Here is a 23,759-nt window from a genome sequence, read left to right on the forward strand (position 1 = left end):
TTAAAATAGAGCCAAAAAGTGAGGTGTAAAAGGGTAACATGCATAATGGGGACCTCCTGGTGCAAATTTGTGTTCAGATTGAGAAGGAGGAAGGGAGGAAATGCAGGGAGCTGCTCTGCATGGGGCTGCAGGGAAAGGCAGGCTTGTGCTGAGCAGTGGCTGCTAGTTTTTGGTTAAAGATAGCACTGCATTTTTTAAAAATTCCATTATAAGTAACTGCGTGTTGATTGTTCTAAAGGAATTTAGAATAATGGCTGGTGGTTGAGTTTATTCCTGCAGCTGGATCAGGACTGTGGAGCAGCCTCAGTTTCATGATTTCCTAGCTTTGACATTAATTAAACAGTCGTTGGACTTTCTGGGTGAGGTGGATCTGGACTGGTTAACATGAGAGTAGATGCAAATCATTTTTAAACTATTTGATTCCTGCTGTATAACTCACTGAGTTCCTTTATTCCAAAGTCAGAGCTCTCAAAGCCTCCCTCACACAGCAGGCAGAGCCCTGCAAACTCCTCAGGACTCCATTTAAACATGGCCATTGTTTGTGTCCTCATTTCTCCCATGAACTCCTGCATGACCTTGGGCAAGTCACTTCATTTCCCAGCTCTGAGAACACGAAATAGGTTAATAGTTCTGTGCTGGGCATGGAAATCCTGGCTGAGAGCAGCAGGAGAAATGTATTGCAGTTGTTGTTGATGTTATGGATCTGTTTAAGCAACGTGGACCTGTGCATCATGTGAGCAGCCCCTCTGAGGGCAGCAGGGCTGTTTGCACACTGAAAGTGGTTTGCTGGACAATGGCCAGAAAACAGGGATGAGCCCACGGGCAGCAGATACTCCCCAGGGCATTCAGCAGCAGGAATGATGGTTCAGAGCCCCTTAGGAGGGTGCTGAGATGTATAAATAATTGTCATCAGGATTTAGGCATTCAGGAGGCACAGTCTGCTTTGCATGTAAACAAAATGTAGGTCTTGAGGGAGTCTGTGTCTCAGCTAAATCTGCTCGTGGATAAATCCTCTTTCTTAGGCTTTATATTTTGTAATCATTGTAATTTAAATTCAGCTACAGTGCACAGGATTTGCACATTTTACCACCATTAAGGAAGTCAATAGGAGCTGTGCATCCCGCTCCCTGTAGCTGCCCTTCAATAATTAACTCCTTCCCCTCTCCTAAATCTGAAATTAGGGACAGCAGCAGCACTTGAGACAGCCTTTGAGAGTGTTCAGCCCAAGAATCTGCATGTGAAGGATGATAAATTCAGCTTGCTGGGTCAGCCCCAGCCATCAGCAGAAGGCTGGTGGTGATTCCATGGTGCCCTGGTGATTCCATGCCAGGGGACCAGACTGCCAGCAGCCCCCTGGTTTCCTTCTGGTGCTTGTTTGGCACCCTTCCTGTCACTGACATGTTCTATGAAAAATCCTTCCTTTAGGAATTTTTCCTTCTAGGTTGCTGAGAGGCCTCAGGAACAAACTGCAAACAATTCTTATCTGCTGCTGTGGGGTGCACCAGGTGGGTCTGGGATTGGTCTCTGTGGTTGTTTCTCATTAATGGCCAATCCCAGCCCAGCTGTCCAGACTGTCTGGGTCAGACACAAACCTTTGTTATTCATTCCTTTTCTATTCTTAGCCAGCCTTCTGATGAAATCCTTTCTTCTGTTCTTTTAGTATAGTTTTAACATAATATAGATCATAAAATAACAAACCAAACCCTCTAAACATAAAAGTCAACTTTCTCGTCTCTTCCCTCACCCTAAAACCCCTGCAAGCAATGTCACAAATAGTGAACCCCAAAAGCAGACCTAACACCCTTCCCACCACACACATCCCACGGAATGAACCAGCTCCCTGGGCCCTGGCAGCTGAACAAACTCCTCAGCAGCTCGCTGCTGAAACAAACTGCTGCTGGGACAGGAACCCCCTTCCCCAGAGCAGCACGCTGTGCTGCTGGCACCCCTCTGGTCCTTCCTTCACACCTTTGCATCTCCTGGGCAGCAAGTTGTGTTCTGGGGCTCTCAGGGCTGGCAGAGGTTGCTTTGCCCGTGGGCACAGGAGGCAGATGCTCCACGGAGCAGGACTGAGAGGAGAGCACCCAGGCTCACCCACCAGCCATGGCTGAATGTGTTCCTTGCAGGCAATCGTGTAGAATTCGAGGCTGCAGGAGAAGGGGGTGTTGAACATCACCTCCATCATGCCTGCTCAGTGTTGGAATTGAAGGAAAGGGAGCCTCAGTATCCCTGCCACATGTGGAGCATTTTATTAACTCACAGAGGCACTTGGGGTTGGCTTTTCTCCCCCTGGAGGCAATAGTAGAATTTGACAGGTGATTTTGTAGATGAAGACAGTAAACAGCTGTTGAAAATGATAATGTCTGAGTGGTTTTGTTGTTTCTATGAAAACTTAGTTACACTCATTTTAGATTAATTTTTCATTGTCTTCTGTAAATGAGAATTGCTTACATGGCTGCTTCAAATGGGGCTTTGATTGCTTCCCATCTACTGCCAAAACCCTAAAAGACTAAAAAAAAATCAAATGCATAAAACCACTTATGAGCAAAGATACAATAAATTCGTGTTACAGTGCATTTTAATTTGATAAAATAAAGTTTTGCTGTGCAGCAGTTGGTACTCATGTGTGAGAGAGGGGGTATACATTAGCCATTTAAATTCAGCACTGTGTTAAACAGCCATAAAAGCAATTCTGGCTGCTAGTGGGAGCTTTTGCTGTGGTATTATGGAATCTCCCAAAAGTCTGAGAAGCAATGTGGGAAAGATAAAATGAAATGTACCCGTGGAAAAGGAAGTGCAAGTGCAGTGTTGCAGCAGAGCCACCAGAGAGGGATGGAGAAGGTGGAGGCTTCAGTTCAGCCCCAGCGTTCTGTGCTCCCTTTTTTGGGGAGTGTGGGAGGCAGGGGCTGCCCTTGGCATCCTGGCACAGCCCTGGGGGCTGGCTCCAGGTGTTGGATCTGGAACAACTCTGTTTGCAGTTTATCAGTGAGCTAACAGACATCCTCTCCCACCTGTTTGCTCAGTGGCAGTGGGCTCACACTCCCTGTTAGTGAAACCATCTCAGAGTACAGCACCACTCAGGACTCTGTTGTGCCAGTGCTGAAAGGGAGGAGGGGAAATAGCTGGACAAGGTCTGAGCCATGGCTCCTGCCTGCTTTGGAGTGGTTGGGTTTCAGGTGCTGACTCCCTGCAGGGGGTGATTTCACCCAGGATGGACTTTGGGCCTGGGGAAGTGCTCAGGACCTGTTGTTTGTGAGTTCACAGGAAGATCAGGTGTGAGTGGAAGTCATCTGCTCTTCTGTCAGATTACACACTTAATAACACTCGAGTCCTGTGCTGACCTTTTGCAGAAGTTTCTTTTGGCATAAATGTCAGGAAATGCTGCTGGAAATGAAAATATTGATAAATATAGTGCAGGATCTAAACTGTAACTCCAGCTTCCTGGGGAGCAGCTCTTTGGGCAGCCTTCATTTGTTTTTGAAGCATTGTGCATCAGCCACTCCTTCATATCAACACCTCTGAAAATGTTTCTAACACACAGCACTTGCCTTCCAAGGCTTCCCACCACGAAGAGCATTGTTCAGAGAGGGAAATCACTGCCTCTTTAGCAGATTGATACCTCAAAGTTCACAGCAGAGCCATTTTTTACAGCTTCTTCACCCGAGGAAGTTCAGCTCAGATGTGCCACTACATTTTTAGGGAGCTCTTGTTCTTCTTGCATAGAGCCAGTTTTCCTGACAGCCTTAACAGGAGGCCAGGGAGGACAAGTGACTGGAGTGGGATCATGCAGCCCCTCCATGGCCCCACAAAGGGCTCTGACAGGCTCTGAACACCACAGGAACCTTCCAGAAGCCAGCAGCTCCTGGGGCTGCCTGCCTCTTCCCAGTTTGCAGAGCTTGGGAGGGGGGAGAGCAGGGGGCAGCGGGCAGGGGGCAGGTTTGGCAGTGCACAGAAGGTGGGCTGTGGATCCCCTGTGGCACTGCCCTGCAGGGAAGGGGCCCAGGCTGTGTGTCAGTGTCACAGGAGCTTGGCTAGCAGAGGGCAACGTGAATCTGATGGAGGATTTGAGAACTGGAGGGGGAAGGGGAGCAGACAAGACCTCAGCTGGGCAAATTCAGCCTGTCCAGCCTGCCTGTGTCTGTGTCACTTCCCCTGTGCACCCACTGAGCACTCATTCACAAGGTCCATGTCCTCAGCCTTTGGCTTGTCACAGAAGGGTTTGTGCTTGCCAGTAAATGACATCAGTGCTTCCAGAAGCTCCTTTTTGTGTCTGCTGGCACAGGTAGAACATGGGAGTACTCTCTGGTAATTTAATACAGCCAGCTTAGACATTCTCTGGCTTTTCTCTTCCCTTTCTCTGGTCTCTTCACCAAGACATTTAGTGTCTTGTTGGTGATCTCTGAAACTCATCATCAACAAGAGGAATTGAATAAAAATCTGATGTCAGGAAACCATGTCAATTTACTCTAGGTGTCATCCACTGAGGATGAAGAGACAATCTCTGATAGCCTAAAGCATTTCTTACTTGCCTTAGGCATAATTTTGTCTTTGTGTTTGAATACGTGGAGCTCAGTAATCCTGTAAATCCCTTTTTCTATATTCAAAAAGCTCCATCTGCTTTGGGAAACCCTTTAAATTAGTCCTAAAGGCCAAGTCTCTTTTTAGAAATCACTGGATAGCACAGATATCCTATCTGCAAAAAAACCAGCCAACTTCCTAGTGAAAAGTAATTCTTGGGAGAGTTGGCAGTGCTGCTAAAAATTATTAAGGAAATATTTGTCCATTTTCAAAAAGCTTTTTGATTGAATGTCATGCAGATGTGAGCATGTTTGGGATGTGTAGCAGACTGTGAAGATTCTCCATGCAGAATGGGAGAATCCTGTCTCTGTCTGGTACAAAGTGTGCATTCTGCAGCAGCCACAGCAGGATGTTTGCAGAGGTTTGTGCCCTGTGTTTGCCAGGTCTGTGTGCCAGGCTGGCTCAGCCCAGCTCACCCCCCCAGAGCACTCCTGCAAGTTCAGCTCTCAGTGTCACCTTGCCCTGCAGAGGTTTCATCTCTGCACTAGCCACAACGGGGAGGGAGTGTCTGGAAGGGGAAGTTTCTGTTTCTCTTGAAACAATCCCCGAGCAGAGAGAGTCCCTGTGTCCTGTGCTGGCCTTTGCAGCCTGGTGACAAGGGCTGCCACAGCCCAGGGCTGCTCCCAGGGGAGGCACTAACAAAGGTGTGCAGCAGAGCAGAGCCACTCTGGGAGCCCAGGTCACCGAGTCAGGGTGAGGAGAGGGACAGCCAGAGGAGGACCCAGCCCTCCTGCAGAGCAGCCAGGTCATCTGTGGGAGCAGAGCAGTGCAGCTGCTGGAATGTTCAATAGCAGCCTGTGAGCAGCTCTCTGCTGGTGGAAAAGGTCATCTCTTGCTTTGCCCTGGGCTTTAGGAAATACTTTCAAATTGTCCTGCCTTCTCTAAGCTGACAGTGCTGCTGGAGAGAGCCCCTGGGGCTGCAGGAGGGGTGACACTGGAGCAGTGGCCCTGCTGCCATCAACATCAAAAGCAGAACCACGAGTGACTGCAGCCAAAGGAAGGTCAGGCCCAAGGTGTCACAGGAGTGTGGCTCAGGGCTGTCACCATGCTGCTGTCTCAGGCACAGGGGAGTGGGCAGCAGCACTCACTGAGCAGCCCAGGGGTTTGGGGAGACTTGACACAGGTTGTACTGGATGGATTGTTTCTGCACACCCTGGTTTCTGTGTTTAAAGGAGGGATGGTTTCTGCACACCCTGGTTTCTGTGTTTAAAGGAGGGATGGATTGTTTCTGCACACCCTGGTTTCTGTGTTTAAAGGAGGGATGGTTCCTGCACACCCTGGTTTCTGTGTTTAAAGGAGGGATAGGTTGTCTCTGCACACCCTGGTTTCTGTGTTTAAAGGAAGGATGGATTGTTTCTGCACACCCTGGTTTCTGTGTTTAAAGGAGGGATGGTTTCTGCACACCCTGGTTTCTGTGTTTAAAGGAGGGATGGTTCCTGCACACCCTGGTTTCTGTGTTTAAAGGAGGGATAGGTTGTCTCTGCACACCCTGGTTTCTGTGTTTAAAGGAGGGATGGATTGTTTCTGCACACCCTGGTTTCTGTGTTTAAAAGAGGGATGGATTGTTTCTGCACACTCTGGTTTCTGTGTTTAAAGGAAGGCTGGATTGTTTCTGCACACTGAGGGGAACAACAGCATGTCCCTGGTTCACTCCTTTTCTGATGGCTCTGACAGGCTGCTACCCCAGGAAAACCAAACCAGAGGGAGGATCTGAGCTGGGAGGAGGCTGCAAGGGGCAAGCCCCTCTGGATTGGTGCTGTTCATTTCCTAGACCACCCCATCTGGTTGGCTGGCATCACCCTTCCCCTGTTTAACCTTTTTTCCATATTGCAAGGCTGCTGTGTCAGGCAGGAACCCATGAGAGCATTCTTGGGTTTGCTCTGCCCACAGCTGTGTTTGCCACTGGCAGCTCAGATGGGAGCAGGGCCCAGCCTGGGCTGGCAGGTACCGAGTGCTTGTCTTTAGGAATTGTCTCTCACGTGGCATTCACACAGCTGGGCACTCCCTGCTGCTGCTGCTTCCTGCAGGAACACTTAACAAGTGGAAGAAAATGGCTCACCATGCAGGCAAAGGTGGAAATGGAGCTGAAAGGTCCAGAGGAGCTTCTGGTTTTGGCTTTGTATTTCCCCAGAGCCTTGGAAAGCTGGACTTGCATCAGTGCAGTCCTACCTGTGATCAAACAGTGTTCAAAGTCAGCAAAGAGCAGGAGTGGTGACTAATATTGTTGAAGATTTCAATAACAAAGGGAAAGCTTGTGTTCTTTAGAATTTCTTTTCCTTTTTTTTTTTTGGCCAGTGTCCCCTAAATGTCATTTGTGTAATTACATAGAAACCTGTTTTGACTCATCTAGTGCAAAAAGGCATAGAAAGAAGGGCATAAAAAGGCAGCAGTGATTGCTTGGAAAAAATCACAGCAGAGTTAGAAATCTTTGCTCTGGGCACTGAGGCAAATGTGTAATTCTGTGCTGCATGGAGGGATTCTGTGCTAGGCTCCTGTTTATTACTTTCTGCAATAGAAATCTTGCTTGTTTGCAGAGTATTCTGATCTCATGGAGCCTGTGGTTCCCCCTGGCACTCCTGCCTCTCTTCCTGGGGGTCAGGAGGAGATGAAATTGTTTTCCTAGCAATGGAAAGTCACCTCTGGAAAGCACATCTCTCAACAGCCCCATCCAAGCCCGTTGTGTTGTCTTGCTTTGCCTGATTTAGCACATTTGAAGCTGAGGTTTCCCAACAAATCAGACCTGGCAATTTTCTAACTGAGGTGCTGCAGGGGAAAGGCAGATGTGGACAGAAGCACAGATGTCAGAGGCATCACTTCAGAGCTGCTCTTCATCTGCAAGTGTTGTGGCAGTGAGGAGGCACTTGCTTTCCTCCCAGGCCATTCCCCATTAGGATCATGTCTCCTTCCTCTGTCTTGTTGAGGTACTGGGGGCACATTGCTCTCTGTGTGGCTGGCAGCAGACAGGAGTGTCTGCACCCTGCCTGGAGACAGAGCCCTGGCACTCCCAGCTCTGAGCAGGAGCCTTCAGCTGCAAGCACAGACACTCACACGTCCAGAGAAATCTCCAGAAGCAGCTGCAGTCTCCTGCTAAATTTGATGAACAGTTTGCTTACAGACAGATTTTCTGCTGGAGCTGATACCTTCTGCATTTTCCTGCCTTTGCATTCTGTTAAACAGCAGGGCTGGATGCAAATGCCAAGGAACAAAGATCCAGGGCTCCTCCTCATGAGCAGAGTCCAGACCTGGACCCCCATCCTGCTCGTGACAGTGCCCTCATTCACAAGTGACTTCTTTGTCAACCCACCCTAACACCAGACAGCTTTTGCCCCACCATTTGCTTTTCTCTGAAAAACAAAGTATTTTTCATTGTGAAAATTACAACTTGTTTGTGGAAAGCAGAACTTTAAAAAAAGGAAAACTTTTTTGGGGTAGAAAGTCTGATTGTGATACAACATTAGTGATGGAGTGGGAGAGAAGTCAGAGAATCCTGGAATGGTTTGGGTTGGAAGTGACCTTAAAGATCATCCAGTTCCAGCCCCTCACCCTGGGCAGGGACACATTCCATCAGACCAGTTCCTCCAGGTCCCATCCAGCCTGGCCTTGAAGGATAAATCATAAAATGATGAATCTGTAAAATGATCCAATTTTTATAGTACCCTCAGTGCAGTAAACATAAGGAGAAAGAAAATATAAATATGCAGAAGTGAGAGGGTGAAGTTGCTGGTGAGGTGCTGAATTAGGCAGAAATCCAAACACAGATAGTTGGTGTGATCTCAGATCCATCAGCTGTGACAGTGTCCATTTAAATGAATCCTTAAAAATGTTAATTGCACATCACAGGCACTTCAGCAATGACATTTCTGCCACGGAATGTCATGGGGACATTTTCCCTTTTATTATCCTTGAACAGGAGGAGTGAGCCACCACCAGATAACTGTATCATGAAATGTAATGGATCCACCTCCAGTATTTATGCTGGTTCCACTTTCAATAAGCTTCTTTTTAAATTTACAATGAGCAGGAGCTTCGGATGGCATTAGGAAGGCAGTGTTGTTAAGCTTTGCTTTATGAACTGTAAAATAAAGGTTTGTCCATCAGACTTCCAGAACTGCAGCTCCTGAAAGCCCCAGGGGCTGTGGTTTTTGTAAATTTGAATGAGAGCTGGTTTATAGCTGCAGCCTGAAGTTGGGCACATTTTTGCCTGATTTCCCCAGGACATTCACTAGCACCAGCTCATTCTCCTTTGTTTTAAACATTCATAAGAAGGAAAAAAGACAGGGAAAGCAGACAGGGAATTGTAGAATCATGGAAGGCCTGGGTTGGAAGGGAGCTTAAAACCCATCTGGTTCTGCTGACCTGGCTCCTCTCAGTTTTCAGTGGTGCCATTGCCATTTCCAGGGAGTTCCATGAGCTCAGGATTTATCCCACTGCTGCTGCTCAGTGTTTTCCTCAGGCTGGTTTGGGTTTCTGCTTCACTCTGCCTGTGACTTTAGCATGGGACAGACCATGTGAGCAGCACACAACAACAGCAAAAGAGAAGGATTGAAAGAGTGACACAAACATTCTGCAAATACAAATAAGGGAATAATATCATCTGAGACAGGAGATACAGCCTGAGGTTGGGGGAGAGGAGTTCACTCATACTGCAGAGGGCTCCTTAGTGAAACTTGCAGAAATATATTGACTTTCTAGAAAGAAAACTGTTCAACCCCACCTTTGGGTTGAACACAGTATTATTCAATTCCCTGCAGCTCCCAGTCCAAGGGACTGCACACAAACTGGGCTTGCTCTGGGATGAAATTGCAGCTGTTGGGTTTATTTCTCAGAGGACACAGCTCATTCCAAGGTCTTTTTCTCTCTATTCAGGCAGCTTCACAAACACCCAGAGAAGCTCTGCAGCTGAGCTGGAGCTCTCTTCAGTCTGCTGCCATCAAGCAGTTGTGGTCATTGCTTCTGCTCTGAAACAGCCCTTGGCAGAGGCAGCTTGGAAAGCTGCAGGGAGCACAGGGTCAGCCTGGGCTGGCACCCACTAACTTGACTTTTCCTTGCCCGTGCACTTTGTCCATGGCCAGCAAGTGTGAAAAACTACTTCAGTTCACCTGGGTGTTGCTTTTTAGTTGTTCCACCACCATATTCATCACTTACAGGCTGCTGTTCTCCTTCCTGAGCCATTAAATGTGTGCATTCTTTAATCCTTTGCTCTGGAAAGTGCAGATGTTATATCAGCTTTCCATGCCTGCTGGATGGTTGACTTGGTAGGTGTTTTTCCAGCAGGCAGGTTCTCTGTTGAGAAGGAATGGGGATCTTTATGCACAAATATTTTTGGAGTTTTAAACAGAGCCAAACACCAGGTACAATGGCAGAGCTGTAAAAACCCAACCCAGGAAGAGCTGTAGGAGCTGGAATCTGAAGACACCTGACTTGTAAATGAGATGTGCATATCCCACACCTGATCTGCACACTCAGCTACATCAAAATGGGATTTTCTTGCCACCTGGTTCATAATGCAGCTTCATCTTCAGTTTTAGAGCGAGTGCCTGGTACTCTGACCTGCACAGAGCCCAGCAGGCAGCACTGGGGCTGTGTCCCTGCCTTTGGTCACTGTGTCACCTGGGGGCAGAGCTCTGCCACAGGCCAGGGCCCAGCTGGGACAGAAATACACTGGTCATGGCAACAGCAGCTCCACTTCTTCCCTGGGTTAAAGGTGGAGGCTGAGCCTGTCCACAGAGGGATTCAGTAATTGGAGTTCTGCATCATTTCCAGGGGTACTGCTGCTTCTAAGTGGAGTGAAACACATGTGCAAGGTATTTGTGGCCAAAAATGTGTTATCTAGACTTTGCTTTGTCAAAAGTGTTCTCCTGCCTCTGGAAATGTTTCACTGGCAGCTCCCAAACTGTTAAAGTCAGCAATTAAATGGGAATGATAAAACTCCTTTGGGGTATTTGATCTCATCTTGCTGCATCTATCAGGCTGCAAGAGCCACGAAATCTAAGGCTGATGATGAGAAGATTCTGCCTTCCCTTCTCCCTTTGAAAGCTCTGGGTTTGGAGTGAGTCTCTGAACAGACCTGCTCAGGGTCTCCCTTCCAGTGCTGTCCCTTGGAAGCTTCTCAGTGCTTGCACATGTGCTGTCCCCAAAAGAGGAAAATGCTGCTGGTGCTGCTGGAGAGGTTCCAGCCCTGAATGAGTACCACGTAGAAAATGTCCTGCTCAGAGGCAGGAGGAGATGATGAATCACTGTGAAAGTGATTCCTTGACCAGTCTGCCCTGTGTTTTGTTATCTGCAGTTGTAATGAAGACATTAGCAGCCTGTCCCTTGAGCAGAGGGAGTGGGGAGTGATGGTGGGAGGTGGTGGCAGCTCAGGACCTGTGTTTGCACACAGCCTTTGCCAGTCTGAGGCAGAGCTTGCACACCTGATTCCTTTGGGAACAGGCAGGAATCAATCTCATCTGCCTTGTGCCTCGTGTGATGCAGTGTCAGGGAAGACTAATGAGCCTGCTGTCCTCGCTGCAGCGTTTGTTGGTGATTAGTGACTCTGGAAACCTGCTCTGCATGGCAGGAAGGGATCAGGGCTTTATTGTGATCCCCAGTCAGGTCTCCCTCCTTCAGGGCCTGTCTTGTTCAGCTTTCTGCCTGTCCAAGAGAGGAGCATTTCTGGTTTTCTGTTCTCTAGTTAGCAACACGACTTTTGCTGTTTGTTCTCAGTGTAACATCACTGACATTAGCATCTGTAAGTGAGGCTTGGACAGAGAATTCAGGCACTGGGTTGTTGTTGCTTTTTTTTTTGTGAGACTGGAAGAATAAGTTATTCTTCACCTTGCTCCCCTGGGAAATAAGGGCACAGAAATATCCCACCCTAGGCTCTCTCTGCCCTCTGCCATGCAGGCAGTGAATATTTAATTAGCTGAGAATCACCCTCCCACATGGCAGCTCTCAGCAGCTGGACCAGGAGTGCTCTTGGAGCCTTTGCCAGCCCTGCTGTGGCTGAAGGCAGCTGGGGTCCTGGGGCTCCTGGCAGCATGGCAGAGGTGCACATTCAGGTGAGGCAGACTGGCACCAGAGGTTCCTGAAGCTCCCCCATGCCTAATGGCCATTGATTTTATCTGAGCTGTAAGGATCTGTGTCTTCATGTCTTGCCTGAGGTCGTTCAAGGATGCTGTGGAAGAGCTGGGAAGTGAAATGAGATTTCCTGTCCTGGTCCAAATACCTTAATCAAAAAGCAATGTTTTATATCACAGTTTATGACAAGAAAGCCAAGAAACCTTATTAAGTAATCTAACTCTGATCTGGACTGTACAAAGAAATCAAGTGCAGCACTATATCATCCTCCTGAGGATACACACCTATATTATGTTATGGTGATCAAGAGTTTGCTCAGTTATACCTTGGTTATTTTCCTTTGGAGAACTTCATAACACTTTTAATGTCTTAGATTTCCATGAAGTTATGTCCTCCCTATCTGCTAATGTCAAAATAGATCATCCTTTTCTTTCTCCTCTGCTGGTTTTTATGGTTTAAAGGTAAAAGCTAGGTTAATACTGCAAAATAAGCTATTTAAGCTGCATTTTGTCTCCAGTAGTTGGCATTACTCTGTAATTACCACATCCTTTGCCCAGTTTGTTGAGGGGGTTGGCTTTGTAACAGCTTTTGTTGAGGACTCTTTGAAAGAAACTTATTTTTAAGCATTTGTGCTCCATGTGACAGAGTGTTTCAGGTGGGCAGTGGTGCAGCAGCCAGGTCTGGTGGAAGGGGGTAGAACTCAGTGATTTTTAAGATCCTTTCCCCCCCAACCATGCTATGATCTTTAAAGTCACCTTCAGTCACACTCTCCCAGACTGAGTTCTAACTCTGAGCCATTACTTTTCCTTCCATTGCTGTGACTCAGCCTGGTCCCCAGGTGTGCTCCCTACAGAACATGGGAGGGAAAAGGTGCAGGAGAGCAGGAGGTGCAGAATGGCAGGACACAAGCCCTGAGCCCTTCTCCAAGGTGGGCAGAGCTGTCTCAGCTGCAGCCCAGAGTGCTCTGGGGTCCAGTCTGACCAGCAGCCCCTGCTGGCTTTGTCCCTGCACATGGTGACAACAGGCTTCAATGCATCCCTGCAGTGAAGAGTCAGATGTGCACTGTAACTGGGGGGTGATGGGGGTTGTGCTCTCCTCCATTTTTAATGTCATTTGGTAAGTGCTGATCTTGCATTAAGATGTCACTGTCAAAACTGGAGAGCATTAGAGAAGAAAGGAGTTGCTGAATTTCCAGCAGGTCGAAGTATTCTCGGATCCCTGGGCACTTTCAGTAAAAATCTGTTGGAATAAAGGATGGCTAAAAAATGTTTTTAATCTAGGCTTTTTAAAATTTCTCTTTTGAGAGTCACCGTAATAAATCGAAATTATTGATTTAGCCCGTAGCAGTGCTCAGATTCACTCATTTAAGAGTGGGAACTGCTCTATTACTTGGAGCAGTAACCCAGCACTGGGAAATCTCTCATCAGAGACTGCTGGGCCACGCCTGCAGATGGGCCTCCAGCAAGGGTTTCTGGCTGCTGATGGCCCTGGCAGCTGCTGAGCTCTCTGGGTGCTTTCCTTGGTCATCCTCTGCCCCTCTCCCCCCTGCCCTGGGAAACCTTTGCAGCACAGGCCTGGTCACTAATGCTTAACTCAGTGGTCACTGATCCTGGCCTCAGTGGTCACTGATCCTGGCCTCAGTGGTCACTAATGCTCAACTCAGTGGTCACTAATTTGGGGCTCAGGGGTCACTAATGCTGAACTCAGTGGTCACTGATCCTGGCCTCAGTGGTCACTAATCTGGCTCTCAGTGGTCACTGATCCTGGCCTCAGTGGTCACTAATCTGGCTCTCAGTGGTCACTGATCCTGGCCTCAGTGGTCACTGATCCTGGCCTCAGTGGTCACTAATCTGGCTCTCAGTGGTCACTAATTTGGCTCTCAGTGGTCACTGATCCTGGCCTCAGTGGTCACTAATCTGGCTCTCAGTGGTCACTGATCCTGGCCTCAGTGGTCACTAATCCCAGCCTGAGCTCAGCCCTGGCCAGCTTTCACATTGCTCCCCCTCTTCCAGACCCCTGAGGGAAGCAGGATCTATTTTGTGTTCAGTGTCTGTGGTACTGCCCCCAGTGTGAGTCTGCCCCTGAGCTTAGCTGGGCTGGACACCCACAGTACCAGGATTTAAATCCCCTGCACTAAATTAAGTGCAGCTTTGGGTGCAGCCAGTCCTGCATGGGAATAGAAGAGAAATCTTCTTCCAAGGGTAAATGTTTCTCAGGGCACTGAAGGTCTGAATGATCAATAAGTACTTGCAAAGGAATGCTTAATAGCATACTCAAAAATCTTCTGAAATCCAAAGTGCTGGTGCAATTAGCACTGCAGATCTCCCAAGGGTGTGTGCTGCCCACACAGCTGGCAGCAGCTGGTGAGTTTCATGGCATTTTCTCCTGATGTCACTTCTGTTTTGCTTTTTATGCATCTTTTATTATCTTTCCATTAACAGAACATTTCCATTCCACCTTCTTTTCCCAAAACTGTGCTGCTCAGAGGCATTCAGGGGCTCTCTGCCCGTTCTGCTGGGGCAGCACTTTGCTGCCAGCCTCTGCCAGGAGTGAATTCCCCCATCCCTGGCCATCAGCATCTCCTCATCAGTGCCCACCTGCTCCAGCAGGGAGGAGCTGTGCCTTCAGCTGCTGGCTGATGTCTCATGCCCACACCCACCCTCCGGGGGCTGCTCAGCACATCCAAAGGAGCCCTCACTCCCCCGTGCCAGCACGTGCTCCAGTCTGGCCCTGAATGATTAGCATTTTTATAAATTCAAATAAATCCAAGGAGCGAACTGGCCCAGGGGAACTCTCAATCCAATCAAATTAGACTCATATATCCGCCCTGGAGCAATTCCTTGGAAGCTCTTCCTTGAGGAAGCTTCATTTGTAATCACTGCGTGCTGTGTACTTTAGAAAAGTTTTATAATTACTTGCTGTTCTGGCTGCTGAGCACTCCTAAATGCTGGATATTAAGGAACTGCTGTTTCAGTCAGTGAACAAGCTCTGAACATTAAATGTGCTTCACCAGAAGCATTTCTTCCTCAGCCATTACACATCTCTAAGGCACATTTTTTTTCGAGTGGATGCTTTCCCAGCTGTTGCTCGTCTCTCTGTCTCTTCTGGGTGAAGAGGGAGGGAGGGAAGTGATGCTGGTGTGACATTGCATCAAGGCTGCTGTGCCGAGGAGGGAGGTGGGTGCATCACTCACAGATGCAGGCACTGGGACATTGGTGCAGGACAGCCTGGAGGAGCACCAAGAAAAGCTTTGTCTTGCACCATGCACATTTTTTGACATTTTTGTCTGTCATGTTTTACAGAAAAAAATACTTTAGCATTAATCAGAGAAGTGTAGATGAATTTTGGTACCATTTTATAGCCCTCCACCACTGAAGCAGCCTGTGTTTGTCATGGGTCAGGGGACACCTGGCCAGGAGAGCTCGGTGGGTGATACCAGTGCTGGGGAGAGCAGGAAATCCCAGCTTGGAGGTGTTTTCTAAAAGGTGATACCAGTGATTTCTGTCCCAGAATAGCTCATCAAAGCAGCCTCAGGTGCAGCATGGTGTTAAGATGCTGAAGGCCATTCCAGAACCAAGTGCTGTGCTTGCCAGTGACACCAGAACTCTGGGCAGTGGTTGGTAAGCACTTGGCAGAACCCAGATCTGGTCCTTTCCTGTGCCAGCCTTCCACGTGGCCCGAGTGTGTCACCAGCCCCTCCTGAGCCCGGGAGCAGGGCTGGGACACTCAGGGAAAGGGAGGAGAGGTTTGGGAGTCAGGGACGGGCTGGCAATGACTCCTCCCCTCCTGCAGGGTCCCACCTCCAGCTCCCTGGAGCTACCAGCAGAGCTGTGGGGCTTCTGTTGGAAAGCTGCACCTCTTTCTGGGGAAATGCATGCAGACTTCTTCATCTGGAGACCTTTCCTGGAGTTCAGTAACTCCTGGAGCAGCTTTGATGTGTGCAAAGATTTATTCTCCATTTGGTGAGACTGAAAGCACTGGGATGGTCAGTCACATGGAAGAAGTTTTTCTCTGCCAGTTGCTAAGAATCAGAACTAGAAATGGTGCAAATAATGTCATTTCAGGTGTCACTGGTGCCTGCAGCAGCCAAATGCCCCCTGCAGCTCAGGTGATTCAGGTGTCACTGCATGTGCTGCTGTTTGCAAATCAGTGCCCAAGCTCTGTGCAGTGTGTGCTCACCTGGAGCTGTCCCAGCAGAGTGCAAACCCCAGTGACTGCAGCTGCCTCCTGTGAGGTTTATTCAGTGGGAGCTCCTCAAGTGGCAATAGGCTGGGCTCGAGTTATGCATTGCTAAACCCATCCATCCATCCATCCATCCATCCATCCATCCATCCATCCATCCCTCCATCCATCCATCATCCATCCATCCATCCATCCATCCATCCATCCCTCCATCCATCCATCCATCCATCCCTCCATCCATCCATCCATCATCCATCCATCCATCCATCCATCCATCCATCCATCATCCATCATCCATCATCCATCCATCCATCCATCCATCCATCCATCCATCATCCATCCATCCATCCCTCCATCCATCCATCCATCATCCATCCATCCATCATCCATCCATCATCCATCCATCCCTCCATCCATCCATCCATCATCCATCCATCATCCATCCATCCATCCATCCATCCCTCCATCCATCCATCCATCATCCATCCATCCATCCATCATCCATCATCCATCCATCCATCCATCCATCCATCCATCCATCATCCATCCATCCATCCCTCCATCCATCCATCCATCATCCATCCATCCATCATCCATCCATCATCCATCCATCCCTCCCTCCATCCATCCATCCATCCATCCATCCATCCATCATCCATCCATCATCCATCCATCCATCCATCCATCCATCATCCATCCATCCATCCATCCATCCCTCCATCCATCCATCCATCATCCATCCATCCATCCATCCATCCATCCATCATCCATCATCCATCCTTCCATCCATCATCCATCCATCCATCCATCCATCCATCCCTCCATCCATCCATCCATCCATCCATCCATCCATCCATCCATCCATCCATCCATCCATCCCTTTACTGCCCCAAATCACTCTCTGAATGCAGGCAGGAAATGTGCCACTGTCACCAGAGTGCTCCAGTCTCTCTCTTGGCACAGCAAGAAAACAGCAAGGAAATACATTTCAAGCATTAGGTAGTCTTAAGACTTTTCAGAGGGAGCCATCCAAATGAAAACCCAAAATCAAAATAATAATTATCAGGGGAGCCATTTGCTTTCAAAGGAATCGTGCAAAGTAAAGCACAGAATATGTCTTAAGTAGCAAAAAAGGGTGACTTCAGTTCAGAGGGAGAAAGTCTAGCACTTGGGAATGTAAGTGCTTTGTACATGATCAGCTCTTGATGGATTTTCTCAGAAATGGGCCTTCATGTATTGTATGTAAAAGAGAGGAAAAATTGGAGCTGTTCCCTGGTGAAAGCAGGCAAAGGTGTGCTGGGGCTGGGGTTGGGTTACTGAGTGAGGAAGTCACCTGCCATTCCCTTCCTTTTCAAATCCTTTCAGCTAGGCTTGGGTTGCAGGAATATTCAGGGGAACATTAACACTGGGGGAAGGCATTTGGAATGTTCCAGGAAAGTTTAAGGATAATTTCTAATGAAGATGATTTAAACTTTTTTTTTTTTTTAATTAAGACAGCATCTAGTCCAGCAAATGTCTTTCATATATTCTTATTATTTCTGGTGTAGTTAAAGAATTTAATGTGAGGGAAACATTTCCAGCATGTCTTTTCATATTTGTTTTTCAGATTTGCTCACTGATTTTGTGGTATGTTTTACCTGCCACAGCTTTTTTGTTTGGTTTCAGCTGCCTGAGATCCTAATTTCCAGAGAGCACCTCTAAGATCAGACTAAAAATGTCATTTTTTCATTTAATCCTGTTAATTGTGTTCATGGCTTCACCACATTGGTTACACTGAACTTCATTGCTGAGGATTTCTGTGATTTTGGTGGTGGACATCTACAAGAAACCTTGGTTTTCTTTTTGGCTGCAGTGATTCTGGGCCCCTCAGCCTTTACCAGCTGCACTGGCCTTAACTTTGGTTGATCAGGATTCAGATCCAAGTCAGAGTATGAAACAGATTTGAAAACTCAAACAGAACTTGGAATGGAAAAAGTGTGTTACAATAAGCTGGATTCCATCCCTCCACAGTGGCACAGGAAAAGCTTTGATAATTTTGAATAATTCCACTTTGTGTGCTCTGAGGCAGCTGTAGATTGGAAAAAGCCTCTTCTAGAAGTGTGAGATCTGCAGGTAAGCAGCTGAAGTTGCAGTGATTAAGCTGGTTCCCTTCAGCAGCCCCCTTCAGCCCCAGTAATGGCTCTGTTTGCTGTCCCCAGGAGCACCAGCCTGTTCCACGAGGTCGTGCAGCTGGAGTTTGAGATCGCCAGCTTCAGCAGCCTGTCGGGCACGCAGCCCATCAGCTGGCAGGTGGAGTACCCCCAGCACGGCTCCTCCGAGCCCGCCCTGGCCGAGATCTTCATCTGCCAGAAGGACCTGGTGGGCATCGTGCCCCTGGCCATGGTAAGAGCCCCTCCCAGCCTGTGCCCACCCCGTGCTGAGCCAGCCAGGGCCAGCCTCAGCCTCAGCAGGGAGTGCTCCCTGCCCTGCACTGCCTCTGGAGCCATCCTCACTGTGCCCTGGGCACAGCACCCAGCTGCAGGTCCTACCCTGACCCCAAGGGAGAGGAGCCATCCTCAGCCTGTGCACAGCACCCAGCTGCAGGTGATACCCTGACCCCAAGGGACAGGAACCATCCTCAGTCTGTGCACAGCACCCAGGTCCTACCCTGTCCCCAAGGGAGAGGAACCATCCTCAGCCTGTGCAGAGCACCCAGGTCCTACCCTGACCCCAAGGGACAGGAACCATCCTCAGCCTGTGCACAGCACCCAGGTCCTACCCTGACCCCAAGGGAGAGGAACCATCCTCAGCCTGTGCACAGCACCCAGCTGCAGGTGATACCCTGACCCCAAGGGAGAGGAACCATCCTCAGCCTGTGCACAGCACCCAGGTCCTACACTGGCCCCACAGGACAGGAACCATCCTCACTGTGCCCTGGGCACAGCACCCAGCTGCAGGTGATACCCTGACCCCAAGGGAGAGGGATGCTGAGAGGGAAGGGATGCTCAGAGGAAGGCATGTCAGAGGGAAGGGATGCTCAGGGGAAGGGATGCTCAGAGGGAAGGGATGCTCAGAGGGAAGGGATGCTCAGAGGGAAGGGATGCTCAGAGGGAAGGGATGCTCAGAGGGAAGGGATGCTCAGAGGGAAGGGATGCTCAGAGGGAAGGGATGCTCAGAGGGAAGGGATGCTCAGAGGAAGGCATGTCAGAGGGAAGGGATGCTGAGAGGGAAGGGATGCTCAGAGGAAGGGATGCTCAGGGGAAGGGATGCTCAGAGGAAGGGATGCTCAGGGGAAGGGATGCTGAGAGGGAAGGGATGCTGAGAGGGAAGGGAGGCTCAGAGGAAGGGATGCTCAGAGGGAAGGGATGCTCAGAGGGAAGGGATGCTCAGAGGAAGGGATGCTGAGAGGAAAGGCATGTCAGAGGGAAGGGATGCTGAGAGGGAAGGGATGCTCAGAGGAAGGGATGCTGAGAGGGAAGGGATGCTCAGAGGGAAGGGATGCTCAGAGGGAAGGGATGCTCAGAGGAAGGCATGCTCAGAGGGAAGGGATGCTCAGAGGGAAGGGATGCTGAGAGGGAAGGGATGCTGAGAGGGAAGGGATGCTCAGGGGAAGGGATGCTCAGAGGGAAGGGATGCTCAGAGGGAAGGGATGCTGAGAGGAAGAGATGCTGCCTCTCTAACCATCTCCCTCAGGTTTAAACCCTGAATTTCTTGGCTTTTCCCACAAAACCCAGTAGATTTTTCTTCCTGTTTCTCATTGCCTTGAACTTGCAACTCCCAGGGGCCTGAAGGACCTCCTGAAGGCCAGGTGGTTGGTCCTTGGTAGGCTGAGGCTGATACTGATTCTTCTGCTTGATGACCTAATAGTGTGAGAACTTCTGGTTTGAAGGCAAAACCAGAAAACAATAATAGCCTCAATAGTATATTTAAGAATCATGAAGGGCAGACTTTCCTGTGGGTAAATGGTTTGGGTTAAAATCTGCTCTCACTGCTCAGTGTTTTTGGAAAACAAGGAATTTCACTGGATTCTCCAGCATTTCAGCTGTGCTCTTGTTAGGCAGGCATTTTATTTTCTGTTGGTCAGTCAGGATTTGGAAGAAGAATTCGACTTAGCTCTAGGCTTCTTGTGAATTATGGCCCTCCAGTGCATCATCTTGGTGGCAAAATTCTGGCAGTCTTTTCTTTGAACAGTGTTCAGCAGATAATTAGATGAGTATTATTTCCTGGAAGTCCCAGTCTTCAATATATTCTTCCCCTTTGAAGAGTGAAACTGCTGCTCATATCAAATGAGGTCGTGGCCAGCAATTTCCTGATCCACAGTCTGTTAAGTCAGCAGAAAGCTGCACTGCATTCCAGATCTGAGGGGGAAATAATTGTCCTCATTACCTGTCAGCTTGAACAGGGAATATTTATTGGAGCATCTGTCCTCTAAGGGCTGGAGAAGGTGCACGAAGCAGAATTTTTGTGGTCAGATTTTGTTTTGAGATAGATGCCTTCCACTGCCAAACAGACGTGTGTCTGCTGGCAGACTTTGTGTCTTCTTGCTCTTTTCATGAAAGAATTCATCAGCTTCTCTCTGTATTCCACATCTGAGGGAATGGAGATTCTGATATCTCCTGTCAGGGTGTGATGCCTCTGCACTTGCATACAGGGCTCTTGCAGACTTGTGTCTATCCTGCATTAAAATTCATCTGCCTGCGAGGGTTCCTGTAAGAACTGGAGGTCTAAAAGGATGAGTTTAGTGTTGTATAAATCATGTAAGGCAAGAGCCTTTATTCCCAGCAGATTGCCAGTAGGCACCGTGGGTTCAAACAATGAAATCATTAAACCTTTCTCTTCACAAAGCTTTCTTGTGTTTATCTCATTGCTGTACCCTGTGATAACACTTAGCCAGAGCCAAAATACACTGTGTTAACAGAATGCAGCTGGATAGAACCAGAGCACAATTGGCTTTGCTAGCAGGATGTTGGTAGATAAAGGGAATTTTCACTTCTCTCTTAGCTAGCACTGCACATCCAGCCAGGCTGCTTCCTTCATGCAGGCATTAATCTCCAGCTGAGCTGATTGCCTGGCAGCTCTCCTGCTCAGGAACAAGAGTCCCCTGAAAGCACAGAGGGTGACCCTGGCTCTGCTGGGAGGCAGGTCAGAGTCTTTATCTGCCCTGCCCAGCAGAGCAGCAGCACGAGGCTGTGTCCAGAAATGAGATCTGAGTGTTGAGCAGGAGTGGGGTTTGTAATCCTCTGCAGGGAAGGGAGATTTTGTTGATTTAAGCATGGAACGTTCCAGGGTAGAGATGCTAACAGGCAAAGTCAAAGCTGTCACTGCACACTTAAAATGTGGCCAGGAAAGGGAGCTGCCCAAAGACACTGCAGTGTCCCAGCTGTGGGGGCTGCTCAGGTCCTGCCCCTGGAAAGTCTCTCAGCAAACTTTTCCCTGGTTTGGGTGGAACATAAAGGCAGCTAAAGGCTGCTCTGACCCATGGACTGGAGCTCGTCTCCTGTGAGCCATTCCAAACTTATGAAGCAAGAAAGATCATGTATCTTTTATTGCCCTGTGCCTGATTACATTACAAAAAAGAGTTGTAAGATGAAAACCAAGTGGTCTTCAAAAGATTAGTGCAACTGTTGCTATGGCATTCTGAAAGAGGTTAAAGAATTGACATTGTCAGCAAGAACTGAACCTGAAATTTTAAAATAGCCTTGTAGGGCTTGGCTCAGTGGAGCAAGTGGTGGGGTAAAGCTGCTGGAAAGTCCATGGACACCCTCATGTAGCCAGAAGAGAGGGTTTTAGCAGAATCCATGTGCCTGAACAGTGTGTACAGGTGAGGAACAGCACACAGGGATGTGCTACAGGGGAACAACAGGAGCAAGAGACATCAAAACAGCTGGGCTGACAGCAACTCTCATCATTTTTTTGCCAGGAAAAAATTACATGTAAATTTGAGGGAAGTCTATTTTTTCCCAAGCTCAGAAGTTAATCAGTCTGAGTAATTTTGGAGGATGTGTCACCCTTCAAGGTAGTTGGAGAGGAAAAATGAGACAGAAAAGTTAGAACAATATAGTTTTAGCTGGTTTGTTGCTTTCTAACTCTCCCCTAACAGAATATTAGCTCAGTACTGTGCACCAAACTAGGTTCTAGTCAGACATATCCTCTCCTTCCCAAACTCCTGAGTATGGCCCTTGGTGAAAGCCTCCATCAGTGTACCCTGCATGCTGTGTGAAGGTCTGTGTGTCTCACTCAAAGTGTGAAATTAAATTCACATCGTTGTATTTCCATCACTGAATAGCAATAATTGCTGAGGCAAGATTTGTAAAGAGGAAATGTCATTTATTAGGCCTTTGGATAGAGATGAGAAGAAATTAAAAAATGCTCTCTGAGGCACACACTCCCCCCTTCAGATCTCTGGACTCACTTGAATCACAGCTGCTGTGAGATAGCACAGCTACAAAATGTGGGGCTGGTGAAATCCATCAAGTAGGAGAGTTAAATAAGAAAACAAAATCATTTCTTCAGGCACAGCAAATGCATCCTACTGTCTGTGGACAGGAAAACCTTCTGGCTGGATTGTGCCCTGTTCTGGCTGGTTTTCAGTTCATGTTACTTGTTGCAGGATCAATTAGGGAGGTGCTTTTGTAGGACCTTAAATAATGATCTGCTGAGCTGCTTTTGAGAACCTCCTCAGAGAATCACAGGTGCCCTCAGAACTAGCCCGTTAAGGTGTACAAGGTTGCCTCACTTCCTTTCCACAAATTTTTCTGAGATTTCCATCCTGTGATGAGCAGATGCAGCCAGGTGTGCAGATTCTGCCTCTTGACTGCATGACCACAGCCCAGATTTCCATTCTGTGTGCACACAGAATCCCCCTGCAGAGCTCTGGGTGTTTGTGTTCTACACCAGCCACCTTCTGGGAAGCTCAGCCAGAGATTTCCCTTCATGCTCTAAGTGGATCACACACATTTTTAGCACTACCAAGTTTTGTTTGGGGATAGAACGGGGCACAGAACCTGTGCATGAGTGCATTGTTCAATGCTGATAGTAAAGGAAGCTCCTTCGTGGGGGAAGGGGGGAATGATTCAATATTTACATGGACCTGGAGCTGCAGTCCTTCACCAGCAGCATGCACTCCCTCTGCAGTTGATTACAAGTGTGACTTGCATGAAGTGCAGGTGTTAAATGCATGAAATACAGGTGTTAAATGCATGAAATGAAGGTAGTAAATGCATTAAATACAGGTGTTAAATGCATGATACACAGTCAATAAATGCATGAAATGCAGGTGTTAAATGCATGGAAATGCAGGTGTTGCATGCATGAAATACGAGTGTTAGATGCATGAAATTCAGGTATTAAATGCATTAAATGCAGGTATTAAATGAGTGAAATACAGGTGTTAAATGCATTAAATGCATGTATTAAATGCATTAAATACAGGTGTTAAATGCATGAAATACAGGTATTAAAGGCATGAAATACAGGTATTTAATGCATTAAATGCAGGTATTAAATGCATTAAATACCGGTTTTGAATGCATTAAATACAGGTGTTAAATGCATGAAATAGAGTTATTAAATGCATTAAATACAGGTGTTAAATGCATGAAATAGAGATATTAAATGCATGAAATGCGGGTGTTAAATGCATTAAATGAATAAAATACAGGTATTAAATGCATTAAATACAGGTGTTAAATGCATTAAATGCATGCATTAAATGCATTAAATACAGGTGTTAAATGCATGAAATGCAGGTGTTAAATGCATGAAATAGAGATATTAAATGCATTAAATACAGGTGTAAATGCATGAAATGCAGGTGTTAAATGCATGAAATAGCGCTATTAAATGCATGAAATGCAGGTATTAAATGCATTAAATACAGGTATTAAATGCATTAAATACCGGTATTAAATGCATTAAATACAGGTGTTAAATGCATGGAATAGAGATATTAAATGCATGAA

General features: G+C 47.7%; 1 protein-coding gene across 1 annotated transcript in view; it reads left to right on the plus strand.

Moving 5' to 3' along the window:
• The window catches only part of LOC132336289 (transmembrane protein 132C-like), a 178,351-nt gene that overhangs the window by 115,549 nt on the left and 39,043 nt on the right, over nucleotides 1–23,759 (plus strand). Inside the window, exon 4 of the mRNA XM_059863623.1 lies at nucleotides 18,018–18,201. Coding sequence (XP_059719606.1) covers nucleotides 18,018–18,201 — 184 coding nt within the window. The remainder of the gene's footprint in view (nucleotides 1–18,017; nucleotides 18,202–23,759) is intronic.

The sequence above is a fragment of the Haemorhous mexicanus genome, chromosome 19 (genome assembly GCF_027477595.1).
Source record: "Haemorhous mexicanus isolate bHaeMex1 chromosome 19, bHaeMex1.pri, whole genome shotgun sequence".
In the NCBI taxonomy this organism is placed as follows: Eukaryota; Metazoa; Chordata; class Aves; order Passeriformes; family Fringillidae; genus Haemorhous; species Haemorhous mexicanus.